Source organism: Salvelinus fontinalis, chromosome 4 (genome assembly GCF_029448725.1).
Source record: "Salvelinus fontinalis isolate EN_2023a chromosome 4, ASM2944872v1, whole genome shotgun sequence".
NCBI lineage: Eukaryota > Metazoa > Chordata > Actinopteri > Salmoniformes > Salmonidae > Salvelinus > Salvelinus fontinalis.
Window position 1 is genome coordinate 41,615,896 of NC_074668.1, and position 24,534 is coordinate 41,640,429.

The 24,534-nt window shown below is 44.6% G+C and overlaps 1 protein-coding gene across 2 annotated transcripts in view; it reads right to left on the minus strand.

Moving 5' to 3' along the window:
- Nucleotides 1-273: 273 nt before the first annotated feature.
- dock8 (dedicator of cytokinesis 8) overlaps nucleotides 274-24,534 on the minus strand; it is an 80,614-nt gene continuing 56,353 nt past the window's right edge. For both annotated transcript variants that reach the window (XM_055920197.1, XM_055920196.1), the window contains exons 27-47: nucleotides 24,256-24,411; nucleotides 23,684-24,002; nucleotides 23,234-23,385; nucleotides 21,433-21,615; nucleotides 21,207-21,333; nucleotides 20,944-21,028; nucleotides 20,581-20,677; nucleotides 20,121-20,255; nucleotides 19,883-20,035; nucleotides 15,510-15,668; nucleotides 15,327-15,427; nucleotides 14,806-14,998; nucleotides 14,408-14,551; nucleotides 13,821-13,952; nucleotides 13,510-13,644; nucleotides 13,294-13,380; nucleotides 12,887-13,123; nucleotides 12,585-12,728; nucleotides 11,251-11,357; nucleotides 8,187-8,357; nucleotides 274-5,247 (exon numbers count right to left, since the gene is read on the minus strand). In XM_055920197.1, the coding sequence (XP_055776172.1) occupies nucleotides 5,196-5,247; nucleotides 8,187-8,357; nucleotides 11,251-11,357; nucleotides 12,585-12,728; nucleotides 12,887-13,123; nucleotides 13,294-13,380; nucleotides 13,510-13,644; nucleotides 13,821-13,952; nucleotides 14,408-14,551; nucleotides 14,806-14,998; nucleotides 15,327-15,427; nucleotides 15,510-15,668; nucleotides 19,883-20,035; nucleotides 20,121-20,255; nucleotides 20,581-20,677; nucleotides 20,944-21,028; nucleotides 21,207-21,333; nucleotides 21,433-21,615; nucleotides 23,234-23,385; nucleotides 23,684-24,002; nucleotides 24,256-24,411 (3,069 nt within the window). In that variant the 3' untranslated portion in view covers nucleotides 274-5,195. The remainder of the gene's footprint in view (nucleotides 5,248-8,186; nucleotides 8,358-11,250; nucleotides 11,358-12,584; nucleotides 12,729-12,886; nucleotides 13,124-13,293; nucleotides 13,381-13,509; nucleotides 13,645-13,820; nucleotides 13,953-14,407; nucleotides 14,552-14,805; nucleotides 14,999-15,326; nucleotides 15,428-15,509; nucleotides 15,669-19,882; nucleotides 20,036-20,120; nucleotides 20,256-20,580; nucleotides 20,678-20,943; nucleotides 21,029-21,206; nucleotides 21,334-21,432; nucleotides 21,616-23,233; nucleotides 23,386-23,683; nucleotides 24,003-24,255; nucleotides 24,412-24,534) is intronic.

Sequence of the window (24,534 nt, forward strand, 5' to 3'; positions counted from 1 at the left end):
TGGATATTTCTCCAACATTTTCTGCTAATGAGGAAAGTATATATTTTGCAAGAATGTGGATTGTGAAATCATGAGTCCTCTAGTCTAGGCCTATGCTAAGTCTAATGATAATGTAGTGATGAGTGGAGCAATAATGACCACAGCAAAGATGTAGCCTACACAATTTCTTTGAGTGCATGGCATTGATATGTGTGCTTTATAATTAATTCAAATCCAACATTTTCAATAAAGCACTGATGAACAACAGATTAAAAATATCACAAAATGAAAAACAAGGGTTCCAGTGTTTATTGGTAGGCTACTGCCTACAATATGTCCTATACTCACTTACTGTACTATTATGCACCTACATTGTAACAGAACACAAAAGATAATGTGAATGAATACCCATACACAGAGCCATATATTAATATATGGCTCTTTGCCCATAAGTATTTAAAATCAGAGTATTGCGTTTTCCCAGTAGTATTACAAAGGGTTTCTCTATTGGAATACATGACGTTCTACAACATCACATCAACATTAACACACAGATAAACAGAAGATTAAGAGCCTGGGCAAATACTTGAAAACCTGTCTTGTTGGTACAGTAAACATAGATTGTAGGATGTCTTTATTTTGGCACCTAATACATACATTTTTCAACAACAAAAATAAACTATAGATATGTGCATTGGCTTTGTCACATTTAGTCATGGTAACCAACATTGTTTCAATATTGTTATTGCCAGCTAAAGTGATGATACTGTATAATAACTAAAATATATATTTTTATGAAGAAAAAAAAAGTATCATAACTGTAAACATTTGTATATTAATTCTCTGATGTGTCGTCTAAATAGCATTTCAGTCTCTCTGTGTAAATACAGATTTGCCATTTAGGTTTGCTTGGTGATGGCATCAGTTATGATGTATGTGCCTTGACGCATTTGTGAACTCATAATAAATTAATCTTTGTTAGTATCTACATAGACATAATAGGCTAACAAAAAAGTATATATGTATATACACACACACACAGTTGAAGTCGGAAGTTTACATACACCTTAACCAAATATATTTAAACTCAGTTTTTCACAATTCCTGACATTGAATCCTAGTAAAAATTCCCGTCTTAGGTCAGGTAGGATCGGCACTTTATTTTAAGAATGTGAAATGTCAGAATAATAGGAGAGAGAATCATTTATTTCAGCTTTTATTTCTTTCATCACATTCCCAGTGGGTCAGAAGCTTACATACACTCAATTAGTATTTGGTAGTATTGCCTTTAAATTGTTAAACTTGGGTCAAACGTTTCGGGTAGCCTTCCACAAGCTTCCCACAATAAGTTGTGTGAATTTTGGCCCATTACTCCTGACCGAGCTAGTGTAACTGAGTCAGGTTTGTAGGCCTCCTTGCCCACCCACACATTTTATATTATTGATTTTGTTGTCCTTAAGCCATTTTGCTACAACTTTGCAAGTATGTTTGGGGTCATTGTCCATTTGGAAGACCCATTTTCAACCAAGCTTTAACTTCCTGTCTGATGTCTTGAGATGTTGCTTCAATATATCCACATCATTTTCCTCCCTCATGATGCCATCTATTTTATGAAGTGCACCAGTCCCTCCTGCAGCAAAGCACCCCACAACATGATGCTGCCACCCCACGCTTCACGATTGGGATGGTGTTCTTCAGCTTGCTTTTTCCTCCAAACATAACAATGGTCATTCTGGCCAAATAGTTTTATTTTTGTTTCATCAGACCAGAGGACATTTCTCCAAAAAGTACGATCTTTGTCCACGTGCAGTTGCAAACCATAGTCTGGCATTTTATGGCAGTTTTGGAGCAGTGGCTTCTTCCTTGCTGAGCGGCCTTTCAGGTTATGTCGATATAGGACTTGTTTTACTGTGGATATACATATTTTTGTACCCGTTTCCTCCAGCATCTTCACAAGGTCCTTTGCTGTTGTTCTGGGATTGTCACTTTTCGCACCAAAGTACGTTCATCTCTAGGAGACAGAACACGTCTCCTTCCTGAGAGGTATGACGGCTGCGTGGTCCCATGGTGTTTATACTTGCGTACTATTGTTTGTACAGATGAACATGGTACCTTCAGGCATTTGGAAATTGCTCCCAAGTATGAACCAGACTTGTGGAGGTCTACAATTATTTTTCTGAAGTCTTGGCTGATTTCTTTTGATTTTCCCATGATGTCAAGCAAAGAGGCACTGAGTTTGAAGGTAGGCCTTGAAATACATCCACAGGTACACCTCCAATTGACGCAAATTATGTCAATTAGCCTATCAGAAGCTTCTAAAGCCATGACATAATTTTCTGGAATTTTCCAAGCTGTTTAAAGGCACAGTCAACTTTGACTTCTGACCCACTGGAATTGTGATACAGTGAATTATAAGTGAAATAATCTGTCTGTAAACAATTGTTGGAAAAATTACTTGTGTCATGCACAAAGTAGATGTCCTAACCGACTTGCCAAAACTATAGCTTGTTTACAAGAAATTTGAAGTGGTTGAAAAACTAGTTTTAATGACTCCAACCTAAGTGTATGTAAACTTCCGACTTCAACTGTATATAGTACCAGTCAAAAGTTTGGACACACACTCATTCCAGGGTTTTTCTTTATTTGTACTATCTTCTACATTGTAGAATAATAGTGAAGACATCAAAAACTATGAAATACCACATATGGAATCATGTAGTAACCAAAAAAAGTATTAAATTAAAATATATTTTATATTTGAGATTCTTCAAAGTAGCCACCCTTTGCCTTGATGACAGCTTTGCACACTCTTGACATTCTCTCAACCAGCTTCATGAAGTAGTCACCTGGAATGCATTTCAATTAACAGGTGTGCCTTGTTTAAGGTTAATTGTGGAATTTCTTTCCTTCTTAATACATTTGAGCCAATCAGTTGTGTTGTGACAAGGTAGGTGTGGTATACAGAAGATAGCACTATTTAATAAAAGACCAAGTCCATGTTATGTCAAGAACAGCTCAAATAAGCAAATAGAAATGACAGTCAATCATTACTTTAAGACATGAAGATCAGTCAATCTGGAACATTTAAAGAACTTTGAAAGTTTCTTCAAGTGCAGTCGCAAAAACCATCAAGTGCTATGATGAAACTGGCTCTCAAGAGGACCCCCACAGGAAAGAAAGACGCAGAGTTTCCTCTGCTGCAGAGGATAAGTTCATTAGAGGTAACTGCACCTCAGAAATTGCAGCCCAAATAAACGCTTCATAGAGTTCAAGTAACAGACACATCTCAACATTAAATTGCACAGAGGAGACTGCGTGAATCAGGCCTCCATGGTCAAATTGCTGCAAAGAAACCACTACTAAAGGGCACCAATAAGAAGAAGAGACTTGTTTGGGCCAAGAAACACAAGCAATGGACATTAGACCGGTGAAAATGTGTCCTTTGGTCTGATGAGTCCAAATTTGAGATTTTTGGTTCCAACCGCCGTGTCTTTGTAAGTAGGTGAACAGATGTTCTCCACATGTGTGGTTCCCACGTGAAGCATGGAGGAGGTGGTGTGGGGGTGCTTTGCTGGTGACACTGTCTGTGATTTATTTAGAATTCATACTTGACCAGCATGGCTACCACAGCCTTCTGCAGTGATACGCCATCCCATCTGTTTTGCGCTTAGTGGGACTATCATTTGTTTTTCAACAGGACAATGACCCAACACACCTCCAGGCAGTGTAAGGGCTATTTGATCAAGAAGGAGAGTGATGGAGTACTGCATCAGATAACCTGGCCTCCACAATCACCCGACCTCAACCCATTTGAGATGGATTGGGATGTGTTGGACCCCAGAGTGAAGGAAAAGCAGCCAATAGGTGCTCAGCATATGTGGGAACTCCTTCAAAACTGTTGGAAAAGCATTCCAGGTGAAGCTGGTTGAGAGAATAACAAGTGTGCAAAGCGGTCATCAGGGTGACTACTTTGAAGAATCTAAAATATATTTTGATTTGTTTAGCACTTTTTTGATTCCTACATGATTCCATGTGTTATTTCATAGTGTTGAATTGGCATGTCCAAACTTTTGACTGGCACTGTATATATATACTTAGTGTGTACAAAACACTTGGAACTCTGTCCATGACATAGACTGATAAATTCAATCCAGGTAAAAGCTATGATCCCTTATGGATGTCACTTGTTAAAACCACTTCAATCAGTGTGCATGATTGTGTAATTGTGCCATTCAGAGGGTGAATGGTCAAGACACATTTTTGAACAGGTTATGGTAGTGGGTACCAGGCGCACCCGTTTTGAGTGTGCCAAGAACTCCAACGCTGCAGGGTTTTTCACGCTCAACAGTTTCCCGTGTGTATCAAGAACGGTCCACCATCCAAAGGACATCCAGCCAACTTGACAACTGTGGGAAGCATTGGGGTCAACATGGGCCAGCATCCCTATGAAAGGCTTACGACACCTTCTAGCCATGTCCCGACGAATTTTGCCCTCAGGATGTTCTGAGGGCAAAATGGGGCGCAACTCAATATTCATGTTTTGTACGCTAAGTATATATCAAATATAGCATTACGAGTTAACTGGGGAGTTCTATTTTTTACAGTGTGAGAGTCTCTAGAGTTGCACACATACAAGTGCAAGTCCAGAACGGCTTTTGCAGAGATCAGAGTGATTTATCGTCAGTCATTTAGTATGAGTCAGATTTCATGCATTCCTTATCAGGACACTTACAAAAAGAAAACATGTTCCATTGTATTGTGGTGCACGGGCACACACATACACACACAGTCCCTGGCCCTGCAAGGACCTTAATGTGGGACTTTTACCCTTCTTTCTCAAACCCACAGCAGTTTGCAGCATCGTTAGGACTCACAGTAATCATAGAACTCAGGAGAACTAGCAATATGGGAAAAAAAACAGGTAAATGCCAAATTTGCTAAATAACGCACATTACCTGCTAGGTAATGTGCTCATTATGGTCTCCCACAACGTATTTGTGCTTCTTGTAAAAAAAGAAGAAACAACAAGCAATGACAATGTATTGCAATGTTGTGTTGATTCAGACATGATTGTAAGTCCTCCATTGTGTAACCATGTGTGTACTGCTCTTCCATGGTGAATGAGGACTGCTAGCTCCCTTCTCCTTTTCTACTTTTACAACATCCTTTCTTCTCCGGCCTCTGGAGATTCTCTCAGATAGATAAATCTGTCCTTCTCAGGAGTTTTCCTCCGGTGCTCTGCGGAAACTGAGCCGTTTGATGGAATCTCTTTGAAGGGGACAGCATAGAGGGAAAGGAGGAGAGGAGGTGACTGTTTAATTACATTTGCATGGTGGAATAGGCAACATTTAAAAAAATAATACACAGTAACTGTCACATTCAGACAGAAGCAAACCGCACTGTTGGTAGGATGAACATTCAATTCAATTAAGCATTCTTATGAAACAGATTCAGGTATCGATAGTGTTCCAAATGGAACGCTAGTCCTTATATAGTGCACTACTTTTGACCAGGGCCCACAGGTATCTGTTCAAAAATAAGGATAGAGAATTTGTGTAGTAAGTGATATTTAAGTGGCATGAGGGACTTTGTTCATTCCAAGATCTTAAGACAGTTTTAAATCGACCTGCCTTATCATTTTTCTTTTATTTACAGCTTAGGTCTGCCCTCAGGGCTCATGGCGTACTTTGGAAGTCAGCCTTGATGCTACATCCTACAGATTGAGTTTAACAAAGGGTCTAGTTTCCAAAATGTACCAAAAATTCTACTTCTTATAAACCTCTTCCTCTTGATACTTTATGGTAAAGAGATCTTCCAGGTATGGCTCAATGTTTTAGTTGCAGTTCAATGGAAGCCTCCACACTCACTCTCTATCTGTCAATGGATCCTCCATTTTTGGGATGTAATTCATACGGAGCTGTCATGGAGCTAAAGAAGGCACTTTGAACCAATGGCTTCTTGCTGCTTAAACACTTCATGATGTATATGTGCTGCTCAGATTTTTGTAATTTTAGTCATTTTTATTTTGAACCATGCATGTTTATTTAATTGTATCCCTTAGGTCCTCGGGCGTGGCGGGACGGGGATGGGGGGGTGTTTTGTATGCATGTATTCATTTTTGCTGGGAATTATTATTACTAAACAAAAAAACATTTTACCACAAAACAAAGAAAAATGCGCTGTAGGCTGCAGTCAGAGACGGCAGAACAATTTTTGAACAACGGGTTCACTGTTACTGTTGCCTAATATATATTGAACAAAAATATAAAACACAACATGCAACAATTTCTAAGATTTTGCTGAGTTTCAGTTCATATTAGGAAATCAGTGAATTAAAAATTAATTAATTCGGCCCTAATCTATCGATTTCACATGACTGGCTGGGGTCGGCTATTGGAGGGCATAGACCCACCCACTTGGCAGCCAGGACCAGCCAATCAGAAATAGGTTTTTGCCACAAATGGGCTTTATTACAGACAGAAACACTCCTCAGCACTCTCCTCCCCCCCACACCCCCTCAGACAATCCTGCAGGTGAAGAATCCGGATGTGGTGGTGTGGTTACACGTGTTCTGTGGTTGTGAGGCTGGTTGGACATCCTGCCAAATTCTCTAAAACGACGTTGAAGGCAGCTTATGGTAGAGAAATTGACATTCAATTTTCTGGCAACAGCTCTGGTGGACATTTCTGTATTAAGCATGCCAATTGCAAACTTGAGACATCTGTGGCATTGCGTTTTGTGACAAAACTGCACATTTTAAAGTGGTATTTTATTGCCCCAGCACAAGGTGCACCTGTGTAATGATCATGCTGTTTATTCAGCTTCTTGATATGCCACACCTGTCAGGTCAATGGATTATCTTCACAAATGAAAAGTGCTCACTAACAGGTATGTAAACACATTTGTGCACAACATTTTAGCGAAATAAGCTTTTTGTGCATTTGGAATATTTCAGGGACTTTTTTAATTTCAGTTCATGAAACATGAGACCAACACTTTACATGTTGCATTTATAATTTTTTTCAGTGTAGCTATGTTTCTGCTTATACTGTATTTTCCGATATTTTGGTAGGCTATTTGTTAGTCAACTTGGTCTGTAATTAGATATATGCAGCTTTTCTTCTGTCATTATATGGGGCCTTGAAGACTAAATAAACCATTGCTCACCAGAATAATGTCATAAATCATTGAATGAATGCTTCAATCTAGTTGACATCGGTAAAGTGCTCTGTCATCTCTGCTTCTTTCGCGGAGCAAAGACTTTTAGGGACCGGGGAGAAAATCCAATAACTAACCCAAAAAATTTGAAAGATTTTCTGTTTAAAATCTCCAAATGACATCAGTTTGATTGATTGTAAGGAAATACTAAGCTGTGAAGACGACCCAACATGTTTCTGATAGTATTTCAAGCCACATAAAATATGCATCCAGGCCGAACTGAAATCTTTTCAGATTTTATGATAATGATGGCACCTCTACATACGATCCCCAAATGCACATTCTCGCAAAATGCTGAAAGAAAGAAATCTTATTTCTCCCCTTCTGTTCCCGAGTCAAAATCATTTTACTGCAATAAATGCTTAAATCTGCAGGAGTTCTATGTGAGAGGTTATAGACCTACAGTCAGTGTCCAGATTTCAGTTTCCATTTAACCCATCTGAACAGTAGACTACACCTTGACGTGCCTTAGACCTATTTGAAGTCCCCGTCTTGTGACTATGGTATTTGTATAGCGGCTCACAATCAATACATAACATAGCCAGCACTGCCATCATCCTCTTTTACCACGTCACCAAATCTTTCCCAAACATTACCTTTCTGGCCCCCCCTTCTCTTTATTTTCAACTCTCCATTTTGCAGCTTTACGCATTGTCTTTGCCTCAGTGGATCAATGTTCACTTTTTCTGCCTGTTCCCAAAAGTGGTTTCGCAATTGGTGTGTAGGTTATTTGGCATGCGTAAAGTTAGGCCCTAAAGCTTAGATTTATGCACTAATGGCATAGCCCAAAAATAATTAACGGAAAATGTAAACCTAGCCTATAGATATAAATTGCACAAGAATTTAGATTTTTTTTATCTTTTTACTCAACCGACCGCTACCCACTCGCCCTTCATCCACACAATATTTCAAAACCCTAAACCCGCCCGCCCCACAGACACAACCACAGGGACTGCGGGTTAGGAGTCAACCCTCGCAGCACTAGTTACCTGTTCTCCAAGCGTGGTTTGATGATGGGTTTGTAGAGCTCGGGTATCTTCCTCTCCAGCATGGGCCGCAGGTTCTCTCTCAGACGGTTGTAGTTCTTCTTCAGCTCCTGCTGGTACTCCTTCTGGTCCATCGTGATCAGGTGCTTGTTCTTCTCCACAGCCTCACCACACCTACAGACGAACAGGCGGGAAAAAGACATACTGTGGGCTGTCTCTCAATAGTCTCCTCTCATCTCCTCCTGAAAAGTCGTTTCAGGTCAGTGATCTTTATCGAGGACTTTCTTCTTATTTTTCAGAGTAAATTCATTTAATTTCCTTATTTTCTATAAAACGGATTCCGGTTCATTTCCTGAGCTAACAATGTGACTGACATGGATTTGACCCCAAATCTGTTCACATTGAAATGTATAAATGTTTTCACCTTATTAAAACAACCCCTGTGTGTCCATCTGTATTTGATTTGGGCTTTCTCTGAGCCTTGCCTCTTTACTACAGGAATGCTCGAGGAAGAAATGAGTCTTGTAGTACTGTGCTGAGAGTGGCAGGGAGTAGAGTGACCGATGACCAAACAAACTAGCCTGAGGTTGAACCTCATTTCAGAGAACAGGGTCATGCCTGCATTCACAATTACAACATGCGTAACGGGCGACAGACAAAACGAGGCATAGGGAAATGGAAAGACGAGGATGCTTAAAAAAATTTAAAAAATAAACACATGGTTGCACTTATCTCTCCCTTTTAGTGCGAGTAATACGGAAAATGTAATCTAACAGTATACGGTAAATGCATAGGGACTGCTGGAAAGACGTGGGAAAATGTGCTCCAATGTGCTGATGTGTAGCTACTACTGTAGCTAGCAGCCATCGCCCTTCCAGCGCAAATAGCAGGATGCTGAGTGGATACTATAAGGAGCTCGTGCCAGCTTGCATGGATTACGGAAGAAAATAAACATTTTTGAAATGACGGTAAATATTTGCCAGCCTGCTTGCAGGAATCAAGGCAGTTGGAATGTGGCATGAGGGTTCCAAAATGAAAGCCACCTTTCGGAGGCAAACGATACGTTCCCACGCGAGGCACACAGACACACACCCTGGACCAAATAACCACATCGCCTGCCTCATTCGTTTAGACGGTTGGTTTAAATTATTTGTAAAATATTCTAAATAAAATTTACCTCCCCAGGGAACAATAAAACTTTTCTGTTCCATTCAAAACCAAATGCAGCTGAATGATATTAAATGGAAAACAACTTCTATTCATATGCCCAACGGAAAATAAAATACCTTGTTGTGTTGTATTAAATCATGTTTTAGTTACCTGTCTAGCTTCCTTTAGTATCATCTATGAATGTATTCGAGTAATAACACATTACCAAGACTGAGATATTGTGTGTGCATACAGTAGCTGGTTTTACTGTCATTCGCTTGCTTTTCTATTTCCACCGTGAGAGTACTATTTTAGTGTCCTTTTCTATTTCCACCGTGCGACAGTACTATTTTAGAGTGTCCTTTTCTATTTCCACCGTGAGAGTACTATTTTAGTGTCCTTTTCTATTTCCACCGTGCGACAGTACTATTTTAGAGTGTCCTTTTCTATTTCCACCATGTGACAGTACTATTTTAGAGTTTCCTTTTCTATTTCCACCATGCGACAGTACTATTTTAGAGTGTCCTTTTCTATTTCCACCATGAGACAGTACTATTTTAGAGTGTCCTTTTCTATTTCCACCATACGACAGTACTATTTTAGAGTGTCCTTTTCAATTTCCACCATGCGACAGTACTATTTTAGTGTCCTTTTCAATTTCCACCATGCGACAGCACTATTTTAGTGTCCTTTTCAATTTCCACCATGCGACAGTATTATTTTAGTGTCCTTTTCTATTTCCACCATGCGACAATACTATTTTAGAGTGTCCTTTTCTATTTCCACCATGCGAGAGCACTATTTTAGTGTCCTTTTCTATTTCCACCATACGGCAGTACTATTTTACTGTCCTTTTCAATTTCCACCGTGGGACAGTACTATTTTTAGAGAGTGTCCTTTTCTATTTCCACCATACGACAGTACTATTTTAGTGTCCTTTTCTATTTCCACCGTACGACAGTACTATTTTAGAGTGTCCTTTTCTATTTCCACCATACGACAGTACTATTTTAGTGTCCTTTTCTATTTCCACCATACGACAGTACTATTTTAGTGTCCTTTTCTATTTCCACCGTGCGACAGTACTATTTTAGTGTCCTTTTCTATTTCCACCATACGACAGTACTATTTTAGTGTCCTTTTCTATTTCCACCGTACGACAGTACTATTTTAGTGTCCTTTTCTATTTCCACCGTACGACAGTACTATTTTAGTGTCCTTTTCTATTTCCACCGTACGACAGTACTATTTTAGAGTGTCCTTTTCTATTTCCACCGTACGACAGTACTATTTTAGAGTGTCCTTTTCTATTTCCACCGTACGACAGTACTATTTTAGTGTCCTTTTCTATTTCCACCGTACGACAGTACTATTTTAGAGTGTCCTTTTCTATTTCCACCGTTCGACAGTACTATTTTAGAGTGTCCTTTTCTATTTCCACCGTACGACAGTACTATTTTAGTGTCCTTTTCTATTTCCACCGTACGACAGTACTATTTTAGAGTGTCCTTTTCTATTTCCACCGTACGACAGTACTATTTTAGTGTCCTTTTCTATTTCCACCGTACGACAGTACTATTTTAGTGTCCTTTTCTATTTCCACCGTACGACAGTACTATTTTAGTGTCCTTTTCTATTTCCACCATACGACAGTACTATTTTAGTGTCCTTTTCTATTTCCACCATGCGACAGTACTATTTTAGAGAGTCTGTGCTTCCAAGACACCACTAAAACCATTAACGCCAGAAATGTATATTCCACCAAATACTGTATTCGTGCCAGAACTGATAACGAGTGCACACTTTGGGGAAAAGATTAGAGAATCGGACCGGAGCCAAAGCAAGTCAGGGTTTCTTAGCTCTCATTGGCTGGCTGGCGAGCCATGGCTTTCTCTGTGGTGTTTGGTTTGGCTCTCACCTCATTATGAACTCTTTGAAACACAGGCGCAGCTTGTTGTGGTGACGGAAGAGCTTGGGGTCCGCTGGGATCTCATTCAGAAAGACCTGGGCCACCTCCAATGGTCCCTACACAGACAGACAGACGGGAGGGAGGGGAGAGCGAGGGAGGGAGGAGAGAGAGAGCGGGAGAGGGAGAGAGCAAAGGACAGAAGGAAAACAGAGGAAGAAGTTGGTATAAAAGAGGAAGAAGGAGAGAGGGAGGAGTGGGAGGAAGAAAGTGTGTGAGAGTGTGGATGATGAATGCCTTGCTTTCAGTAGAGGAAACTACTTCCTAACAGAAGGCTTAATAATGTCCGTGTCCCAAATGACACTACTTTTGACCAGAGCTTCATATATTCATAGGCCATAAGGAACGGGGTGCCATATGAGACACAGCCAATGTGTCCAAAGGCCACGATGTTCAGCCAAGAGATCAGACGAGAGACGGTGATTGGCCTGCTGTGTGGCTAACGTCACCCCGAACCCTGCCTACAAGCAGCCATTTTGGCTCACATTCTTTCCCTCTCCGAGATCTTGTTATTCTAACTTCTATTCATCATGAAACCACTGCACATTCGCGTGACACCGGGTCACGCCAGGCATAGCAAACGAGCATTCTAAGCAGAGGTGCTAGGCTAGGGCCTGGACGGAGTGACGGATAGACGGACCGACGGACATAGAGTGGAACCGTGCCTCTACTGATTAGGCCCAGGGCTGTGTTTGTTTATGGACGGCGTGAACATTAAGGTTGTGTATACAGTCAGCAGGTGAAAGCAGGGGTTGCTGTTAGATTAGACGATCCAAGAGAAAGCTGGGGCCCGATGTTGTAACTACATCATTACTCTAGCGTTTAGCCAACGTTTGACGGGAGCTGTAAGCCATCGGATCAAAGGGCTTCCGTGTTTAGCACAGACATGAAAGGAGAGGTTGTGAATTAAGGTTTTAAAACGAATCAGCAGAGGCACTGTACAAACGATGTTAGGGTTGAACCGGACTCTTTGATGTGTCATGTCTCCTACCTGCTGTTTATCATCACGTTAACTTACAAGACTGAACGTTTCCTCTCGATTCATGAGGATTCAGGAGAACACAAACGATTGCCACCTATAGACACTATGCAAAACACTTCAGTCGGCTTTTCACACTTGTTTTTTGCCTTTATTTGTTGTGTGGAGTCGAGGAGTAACGTTCAATAACTGAGTAACAGCAATAAGTCGGCAATAGCTCTATGTTAAACTGCAAGTGCGGGGGGAGAAAAGACGAGAGGCAGGAAAAAGACTCCTTTAAGGGCCAAGACAGGTGGGCTGGAGGTACCTGGTTGACGGTGGCTCCCACAGAGCCCTGTAGAAGCATCTGGAGCATCTTAGCATCGGGCTGCTCCCTGTGTGTGGTTACTGCTAGCTCCCTGGTCTTCTTCTGCATGTCCTCGATGGCCACCTCAATGGGAGTCAGGTCAAACTGGAGATGGGAGGAGGGGGAGAGGGAGGAGGATGAAAGGGGGAGGGTGCGGGTTAGATAAAACATTAGTCTTTTTGCCTAAAAGCCAGTAGCGATCAACAGGCGAAGAGGAACCCAGGCACTGAGAAGCCGCGCACGCTTAGTTCCAACCAGCACACCTCTTCTTTCTGGATGACGTCGATGCGCGTCTTGACGTAGGGAAAGGCGTGCATGGTGGTGAGGATGGTCTTCCGCTTGTACTGCTCGCTGAGCTCGCCGCGCGGCCGCCCGGCCTTGGTGAAGGGCGTGGTGTACATGAAGCGACGCAGGTTGAAGTTCTTCTCAAAGTTGGTCAGGCGGTTTTTCATCTCATAATCGTCAAAGAAGGGCTCCACGTAGGTGATCTGGATGTAGGCCTGGGGGGGGGGGGGGGGGGGGGGGGGGGGGTAGAGGGAGAGAAATAGAGGGTGTAAGTGAAGAGATGCATCTTGTTGTTTGGGCAGGTTCTTCGCAATCATTTGACATATGCAAGTCGGAGAAGGTAGTCAAACGGGACTTGTTGACTTGGTAGTGTCGTGTACTGTACCTTGTTGGCGTCCAGTTTGCTCCGGTCTATGTCTTTGGAGTCTTTGATCATCTCCAGGGCATCTCCAAAACACTGACTGTAGAAGTTCTACAACGGCAGTGCATTACGGTACTCGTATGAATAGATTCAGTACTTCTATCCTTACAGTAAAAGCATGCACACAATGGCGCGCGCGCACACACACACACATCCTCACACACTCTCTCGCTCTCTCACCTCCAGTCTGTGGGATATCTCTGGCAGGTGGGTGATCCCTGGTTCCTTGTAAACAAACTCTCGTTCGTCCAGGTCTCCAAACTTGGCCCCATAAAACCCCACTCGGAAATATGTCCCAAACATCCTCTTATGGCCCTGGGACGTCAAGACAAACACATGAAATAGACTCAGTATTGTGTATAAAAAATAAAAAATAAATTTTAAAAAAGAAGGCTATTTTCATTGTAAGCATTTCACCATAATTGTAAACACTTCACGTGTACTGTGGACGTAAGCCCTTCATAAACGGGAGTCCATGCGGCCGTCTGTACCTTCTGAATGATGTTGTCGAAGGCTCTCTGGAGTTTGTGGTGAGCGGAGCCCAGCTCCCGGAAATCTCTGTGAGCCTCCAGGACAGGCATAACGATCTTGTACACCTCATTCACTGCCTCATAAAGACCACCCTGAAAACCACAGCAACGACACTCACAACATACACTACATGGCCCGAAAGTTTGCGGACACCTGATCGTCGTACGTCATTCCAAAATCACGGGCATTAACATGGAGTTGGCCCCCCCCCCTTTGCTGCTACAACAGCTTCCAATCTTCTGGGAAGGCTTTCCACTAGATGTTGGAACATTGCTGCGGGGACTTGCTTCCATTCAGCCACACGAGCGTTAGTGAGGTTGGGCACTGATGCTGGGCGATCAGGCCTGGCTGGCAGTCGGCGTTCCAATTCATCGCAAAGGAGTTCGATGGGGTCGAGTCCATTTAAAAAAAAAAGGGGTGTCCACATACTTCTGGCCACGTAGTGTACGATTGTTGTGCGTTTATGGAAGTGCAGCAGTACCATCATTTAGCATGCGCGTGTCCTCCCCTCAGTGTGTGTGTGTGTGTGTGTGTGTGTGTGACGTACCTGGCTGAAGAGTTCTGCCGCCTGCTCCAGTAAGACCACCATCCCACCGGTGGTGAAGGATCTCCCTGAACAGACTCCGTCTTCGTCTGGGGACAGGACGTCATCGGACACTGCCGACTCCTCCAGAACGTTGGGAGAGATGTTCTGCACAACCAGTCAATCAATCAATCAACCAACCAACCAATCGCTCATCCAGCGTGTTCCAAAAGGGAACCAGCCAATCAAATATTACTGATAAAGCGTTTTTTTTAACTAAAACATTTGTCACTAAGTGATTAACCAAGATAGCAGCCAAACAATCCATGTATTATGTTTTCAGGGTACAGTTTCCCCTTCTGGCCACAGTCAACATACCAACATTCCAGAATCAGTATTGTGTGTTCGTGCGTGTACAGCACCTGAAAGGTGACACTGCCCACAGGTAGGTATTTGTGGTCCTCCAGCATGCTGAGGTACTCAGCCACCAGGGCTGCAGCGTGGACCAGACACATGGCCGACTCCGTAAAACACTTCCTGTTCTTGTGTTTCTCCGCCATGTTCTGCAGCCAGGTCAACCTCAGGTCAGGCGACGTCTGGTAACCCTTTGCTATCCTGGAGACGGAGGGAGGGAGGAAGTGGGCGAGTGGCGCTGAATTCTTAACCCCTGAGGAGGGCTGGCGGTCAGTTTTAGGTAGCCGGACGTGAATTGAAGCTTTAACGGCCTTTTACAGATGCCGAATGTAAGCAGATGACCCGTGCACTGAGAGAGTATGCATTCACACCCACACACACACCCTGCATGTATTTACTGTACATACACAAACCCAGAGCACTGTAACAAACTGCTACCACATGGTTTCCATAGTGAGGAACAAACAGAGGAGAAACAACCAAACCACAGAGACATAAAGCAGGAGTCTGTGTGTGCGTCTGTGTGTACCTATACATGAGGTCCATGAGCATCTCTGGGTCTTCTTGGAACTCTCTCATCTTCACCGTGTCTGACAGGATACTGTTCAGGTTCCTCAGCAGCTCATCAACCTACACACACACAAACTAGGGCTGGGGTCGATATCAACATGTTTGTGAATTACCGCCGTCTGTGTGCGAACGTGTGTGTTACCTGCGAGGGGAGAGGTGTGTTCTGCATCTCGATGTCCTCCTCGGCATAGGCCAGGATGGTGCGTAGGGACCTGCGGAGGTACTCCTCATGGAAGTCCTCGGACTTCCCCACCAGAGAGGCTAGAGACATGGTCACCTGCATCTTCACCCGGGAGAAGTTCTGCACAGCGAGGGAGAGGGACTGACATGAACATCTAGGGTTGACCTAGCCTGCATCCCAAAGAGCAACCTATTCCCTACATAGTGCACTACTTTGGGCCCTGGTCAAAATGAGTGCACTATATAGGGAATAGGGTGCTCTTTGAACGGCAGATCACGCCTCGTCTTCAGGCTAGTGCTAGACGGGGGACCTGTTATGTGGCCCTCTGTGACAGTCATTTCTGAGGGGTGGATTTGACAGGGAGGAGGCCCATCCTCAGTATCAGGGCTTAGGAGTGGAGGGTATGTAGGTATTTTATTAGGATCCCCATTAGCTGTTGCGATATTATCCCTCTGATTACAGTGAAGAGCAAGACGTTCCGCTCTGTTCTGGGCGAGCTGCAGTTTTCCTAGTCCTTCTTTGCAGCACCTGACCTTATGACTGGGCAACACTCACGATATGATAAAACTAGAAGCTGCAAGACCTGCTGTGTGGAGTGTGGCGTCTAAAGAGCAGAGCAGCTCTTTATTACAGACAGACCCCCCCTCCCCCCATCTTTACAACCACTGATCCATTTGTTTTGACCATGACAGTTTACAATCCAAGGTAACAAGGTCATTTAGTCTCCTCAACTTGCTCAACAGCCACATTACTCATTATCAGATTCAGCTGAGGTCTAGAACTTTCTGGAATTCTTCGTACAAAATGCAACACTTTTAGTTTTAGAGATGTTCAGGACTGTAACACAGGCTAACGTTACAGTTTTACTAGCATGGCTGGCTGTGTACATAAAAGCAAGCTATAAAAAGAACATATTAAAGAATGATATGACATTGCTCAGTTGTGTATTGGCTAATAAAGTAGACTTTGGGGTTGTAAATATTCCCCTTTAAGTGTCTCTCTGTTGGTCTACTACTTTCACACCTGTGTGTGTCTCTGTCCAGGCCATATGTCCCCCTCTCTCTGTCCAGGCCATATGTCCCCCTCTCTCTGTCCAGGCCATATGTCCCCCTCTCTCTGTCCAGGTCATATGTCCCCCTCTCTCTGTCCAGGTCATATGTCCCCCTCTCTCTGTCCAGGTCATATGTCCCCCTCTCTCTGTCCAGGTCATATGTCCCCCTCTCTCTGTCCAGGTCATATGTCCCCCTCTCTCTGTCCAGGTCATATGTCCCCCTCTCTCTGTCCAGGTCATATGTCCCCCTCTCTCTGTCCAGGTCATATGTCCCCCTCTCTCTGTCCAGGTCATATGTCCCCCTCTCTCTGTCCAGGTCATATGTCCCCCTCTCTCTGTCCAGGTCATATGTCCCCCTCTCTCTGTCCAGGTCATGTGTCCCCCTCTCTCTGTCCAGGTCATGTGTCCCCCTCTCTCTGTCCAGGTCATGTCCCCCTCTCTCTGTCCAGGTCATGTCCCCCTCTCTCTGTCCAGGTCATGTCCCCCTCTCTCTGTCCAGGTCATGTCCCCCTCTCTCTGTCCAGGTCATGTCCCCCTCTCTCTGTCCAGGTCATGTCCCCCTCTCTCTGTCCAGGTCATGTCCCCCTCTCTCTGTCCAGGTCATGTCCCCCTCTCTCTGTCCAGGTCATGTCCCCCTCTCTCTGTCCAGGTCATGTCCCCCTCTCTCTATCCTTCTTCTTTCTAGGTCAGTCCAGTTGTTGTTAAGGGTGTCACAGTCTCGTCCAGGTAATGGAAGGCTTAACCCTGACATGGTTGTGTGTGTGTGTGTGTGTGTGTGTGTGTGTGTGTGTGTGTGTGTAACCCCATCTATCTCCACCATCAGCAGCAAAGCGGGAAACGATCTCCCATTAGCTGCGACATAATCACCTATGGATCATCTCTACGGCCCCATTCTGTTAAACCCAACGTGGAGCCAGGGCCTAAACGGCCATCACTGGCATTGATACAATGTGTGTGTGTATATGTGTGTGTGCGTGTTGTCCTTGTGTGGGGGGCTCTGAGCGATGACCTCACTCCTTCTCCTTTCTCTTTCCACTATTTGTCATCCCCTCACTCGGTCTCCATCTCCCCTACCCTCTCTCCATCTCTCCACCATCATCCCGAAAGATGGCCTCACTTCAACTGTGCCCTGGCAATCCATCAAAAACTCGCATTCACCATCCTCCCTCCTCTCTTTCACTCGTTCTCTTCGTATCCATGTCCTCCCTGGAAAAACCTTGGTCTTTTTCACTAGGAACCAAACTGAAAAAAATGGACTGACACCGGGAGGGGACAACCTGAACTTGTCCAATAAGAAACTTGTGGCAACACTCTTGGCTACGTTTTGCAACGGCGTGCACTAATGAATATGACCCCTGTTCCATGGTTTTATTTAGATGCTAAATGGGATATGGAGAGAAGGTAAGGGGGATGAAAACAAACAAAGAGTGGGTGAAGGAGATCCTTCACATCACGGCTATGGAGGTTGTTTAACTTCTTTGGGGTAGGGGGCAGTATTTTCACGTCCGGATGAAAAGCGTGCCCAGAGTAAACTGCCAGCTACTCAGGCCCAGATCCTAGGATATGTATATTATTAGTATTATTATTAGATTTTGATAGAAAACACTCTGAAGTTTCTAAAACTGTTTGAATTGTGTCTGTGAGTATAACAGAACTCATATGGCAGGCAAAAACCTGAGAAAAAATCCAACCAGGAAGTGGGAAATCTGAGGTTTGTAGGTTTTCAACTCTTTGCTTATCCAAGATACAGTGGAAATGGGGTCATGTTGCACTTCCTAAAGCTTCCACTAGATGTCAACAGTCTATAGAACCTTGTTTGATGCTTCTACTGTGAAGTGGGGGCGAATGAGAGGAGATTGAGTAAGGTCTCTCCCAGAGTGCCACGAGCTGACCATGCGTATTCATGTGAGAGTTAGCGGTGTTCCATCGCATTTCTGAAGACAAAGGAATTCTCCGGTTGGAACATTATTGAAGATTTATGTTAAAAACATCCTAAAGATTGATTCTATACATCGTTTGACATGTTTCTACGGACTGTAACGGAACTTTTTGGACTTTTCGTCCGTACTTTCCGCTGGACTTGCACGCGCGTCGTGAGTTTAGATTGTGTACTGAACGCGCAAACAACAAGGAGGAATTTGGACATTAATGATGGACATTATCGAACAAAACAAACATTTATTGTGGAACTGGGATTCCTGGGAGTGCATGCTGATGAAGATCATCAAAGGTAAGTGAATATTTATAATGCCATTTCTGACTTACGTTGACTCCAACATGGCGGATATCTCTTTGGGTTGATTTGTCGTCTGAGTGCCGTACTCAGATTATTGCATGGTTTGCTTTTTCCGTAAAGTTGTTTTGAAATCTGACAGCGGATGCATTAAGGAGAGGTGGATCTAAAATTCTATGTGTAACACTTGTATTTTCATCAACATTTATGATGACTATTTCTGTAAATTGATGTGGCTCTCTGCAAAATCAACGAATGTTTTGGAACTACTGAACATAACGTGCCAATGTAAACTGAGATCTTTGGATATAAATATGAACTTTACCGAACAAAACATACATGTATTGTGTAACATGAAGTCCTCTGAGTGTCATCTGATGAAGATCATCAAAGGTTAGTGATTAATTGTATCTATATTTCTGCATTTTGTGACTCTTCTCTTTGGCTGGAAAAATGGCTGTGTTTTTCTGTGAATAGGCACTCACCTAACATAATCGTTTGGTTTGCCTCTCGTCGCAAAACCCATTTGAAACCGGACACTCTGGCTGGATTTACAACAAGTGTATCTTTAAAATGTAAAATACATGCATGTCTGAGGAATTTTAATTATGGGATTTCTGTTGTTTTGAATTTGGCGCCCTGCAGTTTCACTGGCTGTTGACGAGGTGAGATGCTACCGTCCCACATACCCCAGTGAGGTTAAAACAGAAGAAACAGAAGGGGTAAAGGTCATTCACTCTGAATTAGAGACTGTGCCAAGAGGGGAGAAGCTCAGATGACCTTCTTTCCTTCCCTCTCCCTCCCACGCGCCATCTCCTTCTCACCTCCACCTCTCCCTTTTTCTAACTCGCACATTACTTACAGAAAGGCAGGGCCACAGGGGTTAGACAGTGACATATCTCCCTGTTCACTTCTCACTACCCAGAAACACATCACTCAGCAAATGTCTCCACTGAGCTCAAAATAGACACGGGAAAAAGACATTAAAAAGCAGGGTGGTAGAGGAAAACGGATGAGACGGAATCAGTGTGCGCGCGTGCGTGTACTCACGTTGGCCGAGTTGAAGCTGCATCTCATGATGAGGTATAGGGTAGCGCAGGCCTGGCTTCTGTTTCCGTCCTCGTGGCTGCTACAGTACTGGAGAACCTTCTGGCACAGGTCGGCACACTGCTCGGCTTCCTCTTCGAACAACAGGTCACCAAACTACACACAACACTGTCAGTGTACATACACGCGCGCAGCACACAAACACACAATTACATAGTGTGCGTACACACACACACCCTACCTTGACGATGAGAGCTCGAAGCGTGCTGAAGCAGTGAGACAGGAAGGTTGTACTCTGGTTGCAGGTGAGACAGTGTAGCAACACCCTCAGTGCTCCGCCCACTACACTGTCCTTACAGTCGGCCAACGGAACAGCCTGCACGGGAGACAGACTGTCATGACAACCAACCGCAAGTGAGAGAAAGAATACGGTCCGCCAATGGAACTAGAGAGGACACTGTGACGCAGGCCGTGTTCGAGAGAGTATCAAATTCGTAAAGCATTGTGGGTATATGGCGACAGACTGATCTACAAATAAATCAGCCGTTATTAAGGATTAAAGGCCGTTCGTAGAACAGTCGGTCTGCAGTCGTCAATCAACACAACGAGAGGGCGAGAGAGAGAGAGAACAGGAAAGACCGAAGAGGACGGAAGAAAGAAGAACAGGTAGAGAGAAACAATAAGGAGAGAGATGTTGTGACCTGTACTATGGTCTCCAGTAGGTCCAGGACAATGAGGTTGGACTCAGTAGCCAGATTCCCACTGACTAGAGCCTCCTGGTCCAGCTCTGCTTTCGTTCTGAGGGTCAAAAGGCACAAGGATGAGACCTCTTTCTGCCTCTATGGGTTCTCTTCCTTGACCTTGTCTTCACAGGACACTGCCTGACAATTGGTCTTCTGCTCCATAGTTACCAGGAGAGATGAGTAATACATGTTCGGAAGAATTGCGTCAGTACCCGTGTGTGTGTGTGTGTGTGTGTGTGTGTGTGTGTGTGTGTGTGTGTGTGTGTGTGTGTGTGTGAGAGAGAGTGAGTGAGTGAGTGTGTGTGTGTGTGTCTAACTCACTTGTCTTGTCTGTCGTTGGTCTGCCTCCACTGCGTCAGGTCTTTCCTCCAGCGTAGGTTCTCTCTCTGACCTGCGCGGTCACTTCCTGTCCGGGTCAAAGGGTCAGGGATAAGAGGGCAGGCAGGCTCTCATTTAAATCAAAAAGCAGCCTAGGAGTACCATGCTCCCCTTTTCAGCTGCTCTTCGGGAGATGTACTTAGAAGACGTGTACTATGCATGTAGCGACTTCTGACCAATCAGAGAGAGTAGTGGGTGGGACTGACCTCCAACCCGGCGCATCATTTCCCCCCGTGCTCCGATGCCCCTCAGTAGGGAGTCCTCCAGCTGCATCTTGGCCTGCTGGGACTTCTGTAAGGCCTGGGTGCTCACCTTATCACTGCTCTGCTTCCCCTGCACAACACACACACAAAGTGAGAAAAACATACATTTACATCATATTTACACAAATGAATTAGGTATGTACTCCATGCAGGGCGCAGACATTCTTACCCTGTACTCAAAGCAGGAAACGCAGATGGTGAGTAGTTCTAGCAGTCTGTTGAGCTGTGCTGAGGGCATGTCGACAGTCCAGCGCTGGATCAGACTCCTCTCAGCGTTCTTCATCACCCACAGGAAACACAGCAGCAGGTTACGACTGGTCTCTGCTGACAAGGTGGCCACCGCCTTGCCAGACTGGTAGAGAGGAGAGAGACAGAGTTATACTACTATAGGAAACGCATGAACACACAGGTTGGCCACGGCCTTAAGACTTTTGAAGACTGAACGATTTCAGCCATCTTATGCAACAATTTTGCCATTCCAGACAACGTTTCCACAACGTGGGCAAATTCTTAGGTCGTCAACGATTGTCGGACGTCATGGCTCGTTTAGGCTGACAGGGTCAAGGTCTGCCGATTAAGTGCAGCCACGTGCGATCGTAGGCTCTGACAAAGTTCAAGCAGTGTCCGAATTTTGTTGCCTTAATCGCGTAGTGTGGCTGGTGCTACGAGCCAATCCCGGTGACTAACCAATAGGAACACGGCCGGCACAGACGATTATTGTGAAGTCGGATTAATATAGGCCTAATAGTTCGATGTAAACGTTTAGCCTACATGCTGCGCAAGAAAACTATTTCCCTAATCATCTTTGTACACGACACATCTGAAATCAGGCTACCCGATGGGATATTGTTAGTGCACAAAACGGGCAATCAAAGTAAAACGCTCATATAAAGTTTGCACGTGAAATTCTAATTTCTAAGATGCATACTTTTCCATACATGTTTTTTTTTTTTAGAACTCACTTCACTCGCGCATTAAGCATAGAGTGAGCCTTGAACCATCGGCGCTGGGCACATGCGCAGGTCCAATACACCGCTGCAGTCGACGTAGCCTATGGTCGGCCTGACGTCGCCTAGCAAGCCAATCGCAGAATGTGACGACAGAACGGAGGCAAAATCGTACGAATCTGGCCAGGTTGATATCAAGATTTCACATTTGGCAACATCGCGCAGTGTGAAGATGTAACCGTAAAAGACTGAATCCGAGGTACAGTCTGCAAAGGCCTTCAGCAGACTGGTAGAGGAAGGAGTTTAGAGATGTACACTTTAAAGTGGACAGATTCACTGCGATGTGATCGGAGATGTAGTGTGGCTTATGGATTCTCCTTTTGGAGTAAACAGGTGCTCCATCTCGCCAAGGGGTTGAGTTTGATGGAGACTCCATGTAGACCAGTCATCGATAGCGTTGTGTATCGCGTATATAGGGCATACATTCATCTAGCACAGGCAAGTTAGGAGAGAAGGGACAAGAGTGAAGGTGTTCAGTGGCTCCCGTGTTGCCGTGGCTACGTTTGATGGATGTCTTGTGTTGCTCAGGACAGCCCAGGTTCACTTATGATTATAATGCCTACCCATAAAGCATCTCCCGTGTGTGTGCGTGTCTGCGTGCGCGAACGAGAAAGAGAGAGAGAGCTGGCGTCTCAGAATGGATGGCGTGCAGGTATGCATCTGACAGCTCATCAGTCTCCCTCACAGCAGCACACCTGTTACAATGCAGCCTCCTCTGCGCATTCATACGCCAACACACAGACGGACACTGCTAGTCACAAAAACACAGAGCAATTATATATCAAGTTCGTGGGCAAGGAATTGACTACTCTAATTGAAATGTTAATACATCACTTTGACGCAGTTTGAAAAACAAGCATTCGCCAGGTCTGGTGGAGGAACTCAAACATACAGTATGTGCTCGGAGGTGAAAGGAGAAAGTCCCACTGATACGAATCCATAGCAACATTCCTACAGTCTTACCACAGACGCCATGGAAGGCAGGGCATTCCTCGCCATGGTGTTGAAGGGGTTGCCGGCGATCGCCATGGCAATAGACTGATTGATGGGCGTGACGTTGTCGGGGTCCTCGTCTGAGCCACCTGTCTTGTTCTTCCCTCCGCGAGCCTCGGACACTACAGAGACACACAAGGGTCAAATAGTTTTTAAAATGTAGTTTCATCCTTTATTTAGACATTAGAAGTTACTAAAGGGTTACACAGAGGTAGAGAGGGGAGAAAGTTGAAAGGGTCGTCTCCGGTGGGGAGTTGCATATTTGTTGAGAGCGGCGATTGTTACCAGCCACGGCTCTGCACCAAACACAGTTCACATAAACCCAGTTCCAAACCAATCAACCAACTCCTTAGCCAGTGTACAATAAGTGCCAATGGGTAGGGTCTAGGGGTGGATATGGAATGCGGCCAAGGCCAGTACCTGTAAAGTCCAGGTAGTTGATGGAGTCAATGATGATGCCCACCAGGGGGAGGTAGAGAGTGGCCACCTTGGCCCTGACCTCAGGCTGGGCACAGCGCTGGTCCAGGTCATGGGCACACAGCAGACTGTAGGTGGCGTTGATGGCCTTCCTCTGGACCTTACCCCTGTGTGTGTCTACTGACCCCTCTGACTCCATGTCCAGTGCAGCGTTGAGCTCGGTGAGCAGTAGACCAGTAAGGTAGTGCTGCTGTTTAAACTCCTGGGACAGATCAAACAGGCCCAGGATCCTCTGCTCCTGGAAACTACATGAACTGGAGCTCTGCAGAGAGAGATGGGGGAAGAGCGAGAGAGAGAGAGAGAGAGACAGGGGAAGAGAGAGACAGGGGAAGAGAGAGAGAGAGGAGAGAGAGCAAGAGGTGGGAAATGAAATGACAAGGAGAGAAAGAGCACTTCACGCAACAATACTTTCCTCAACACCTCGACTTAATAATACTCCACTACAACCTCAAATCCCAAAGCCAGGTGAGTGCAGCGGACTGGCCGATAGGATTTTGACTGACATGCAGACTGACCTGTGAGGAGATGGATGGGCATGGGGAGGCGGGTGCGGAGGCGGGACTACTGAAGTAAAGGCTGAGGTTGAGGTAGTGCTCATGACTGCACAGGATACGCAGGAACTCCAATCGTATACCGATCATGGTTGGCATGGAAATGCTCTTTGCCGACATCTGGAAATAACCAATCAGAAAGGTTACGGCAGGTCACATGGTCAAGGACAGGTTAAGTTATTGATATGGGATATGGTCAGCGACATGGAAATAGAGTCTAGAATTGGTCATCTCCTTTGTAGT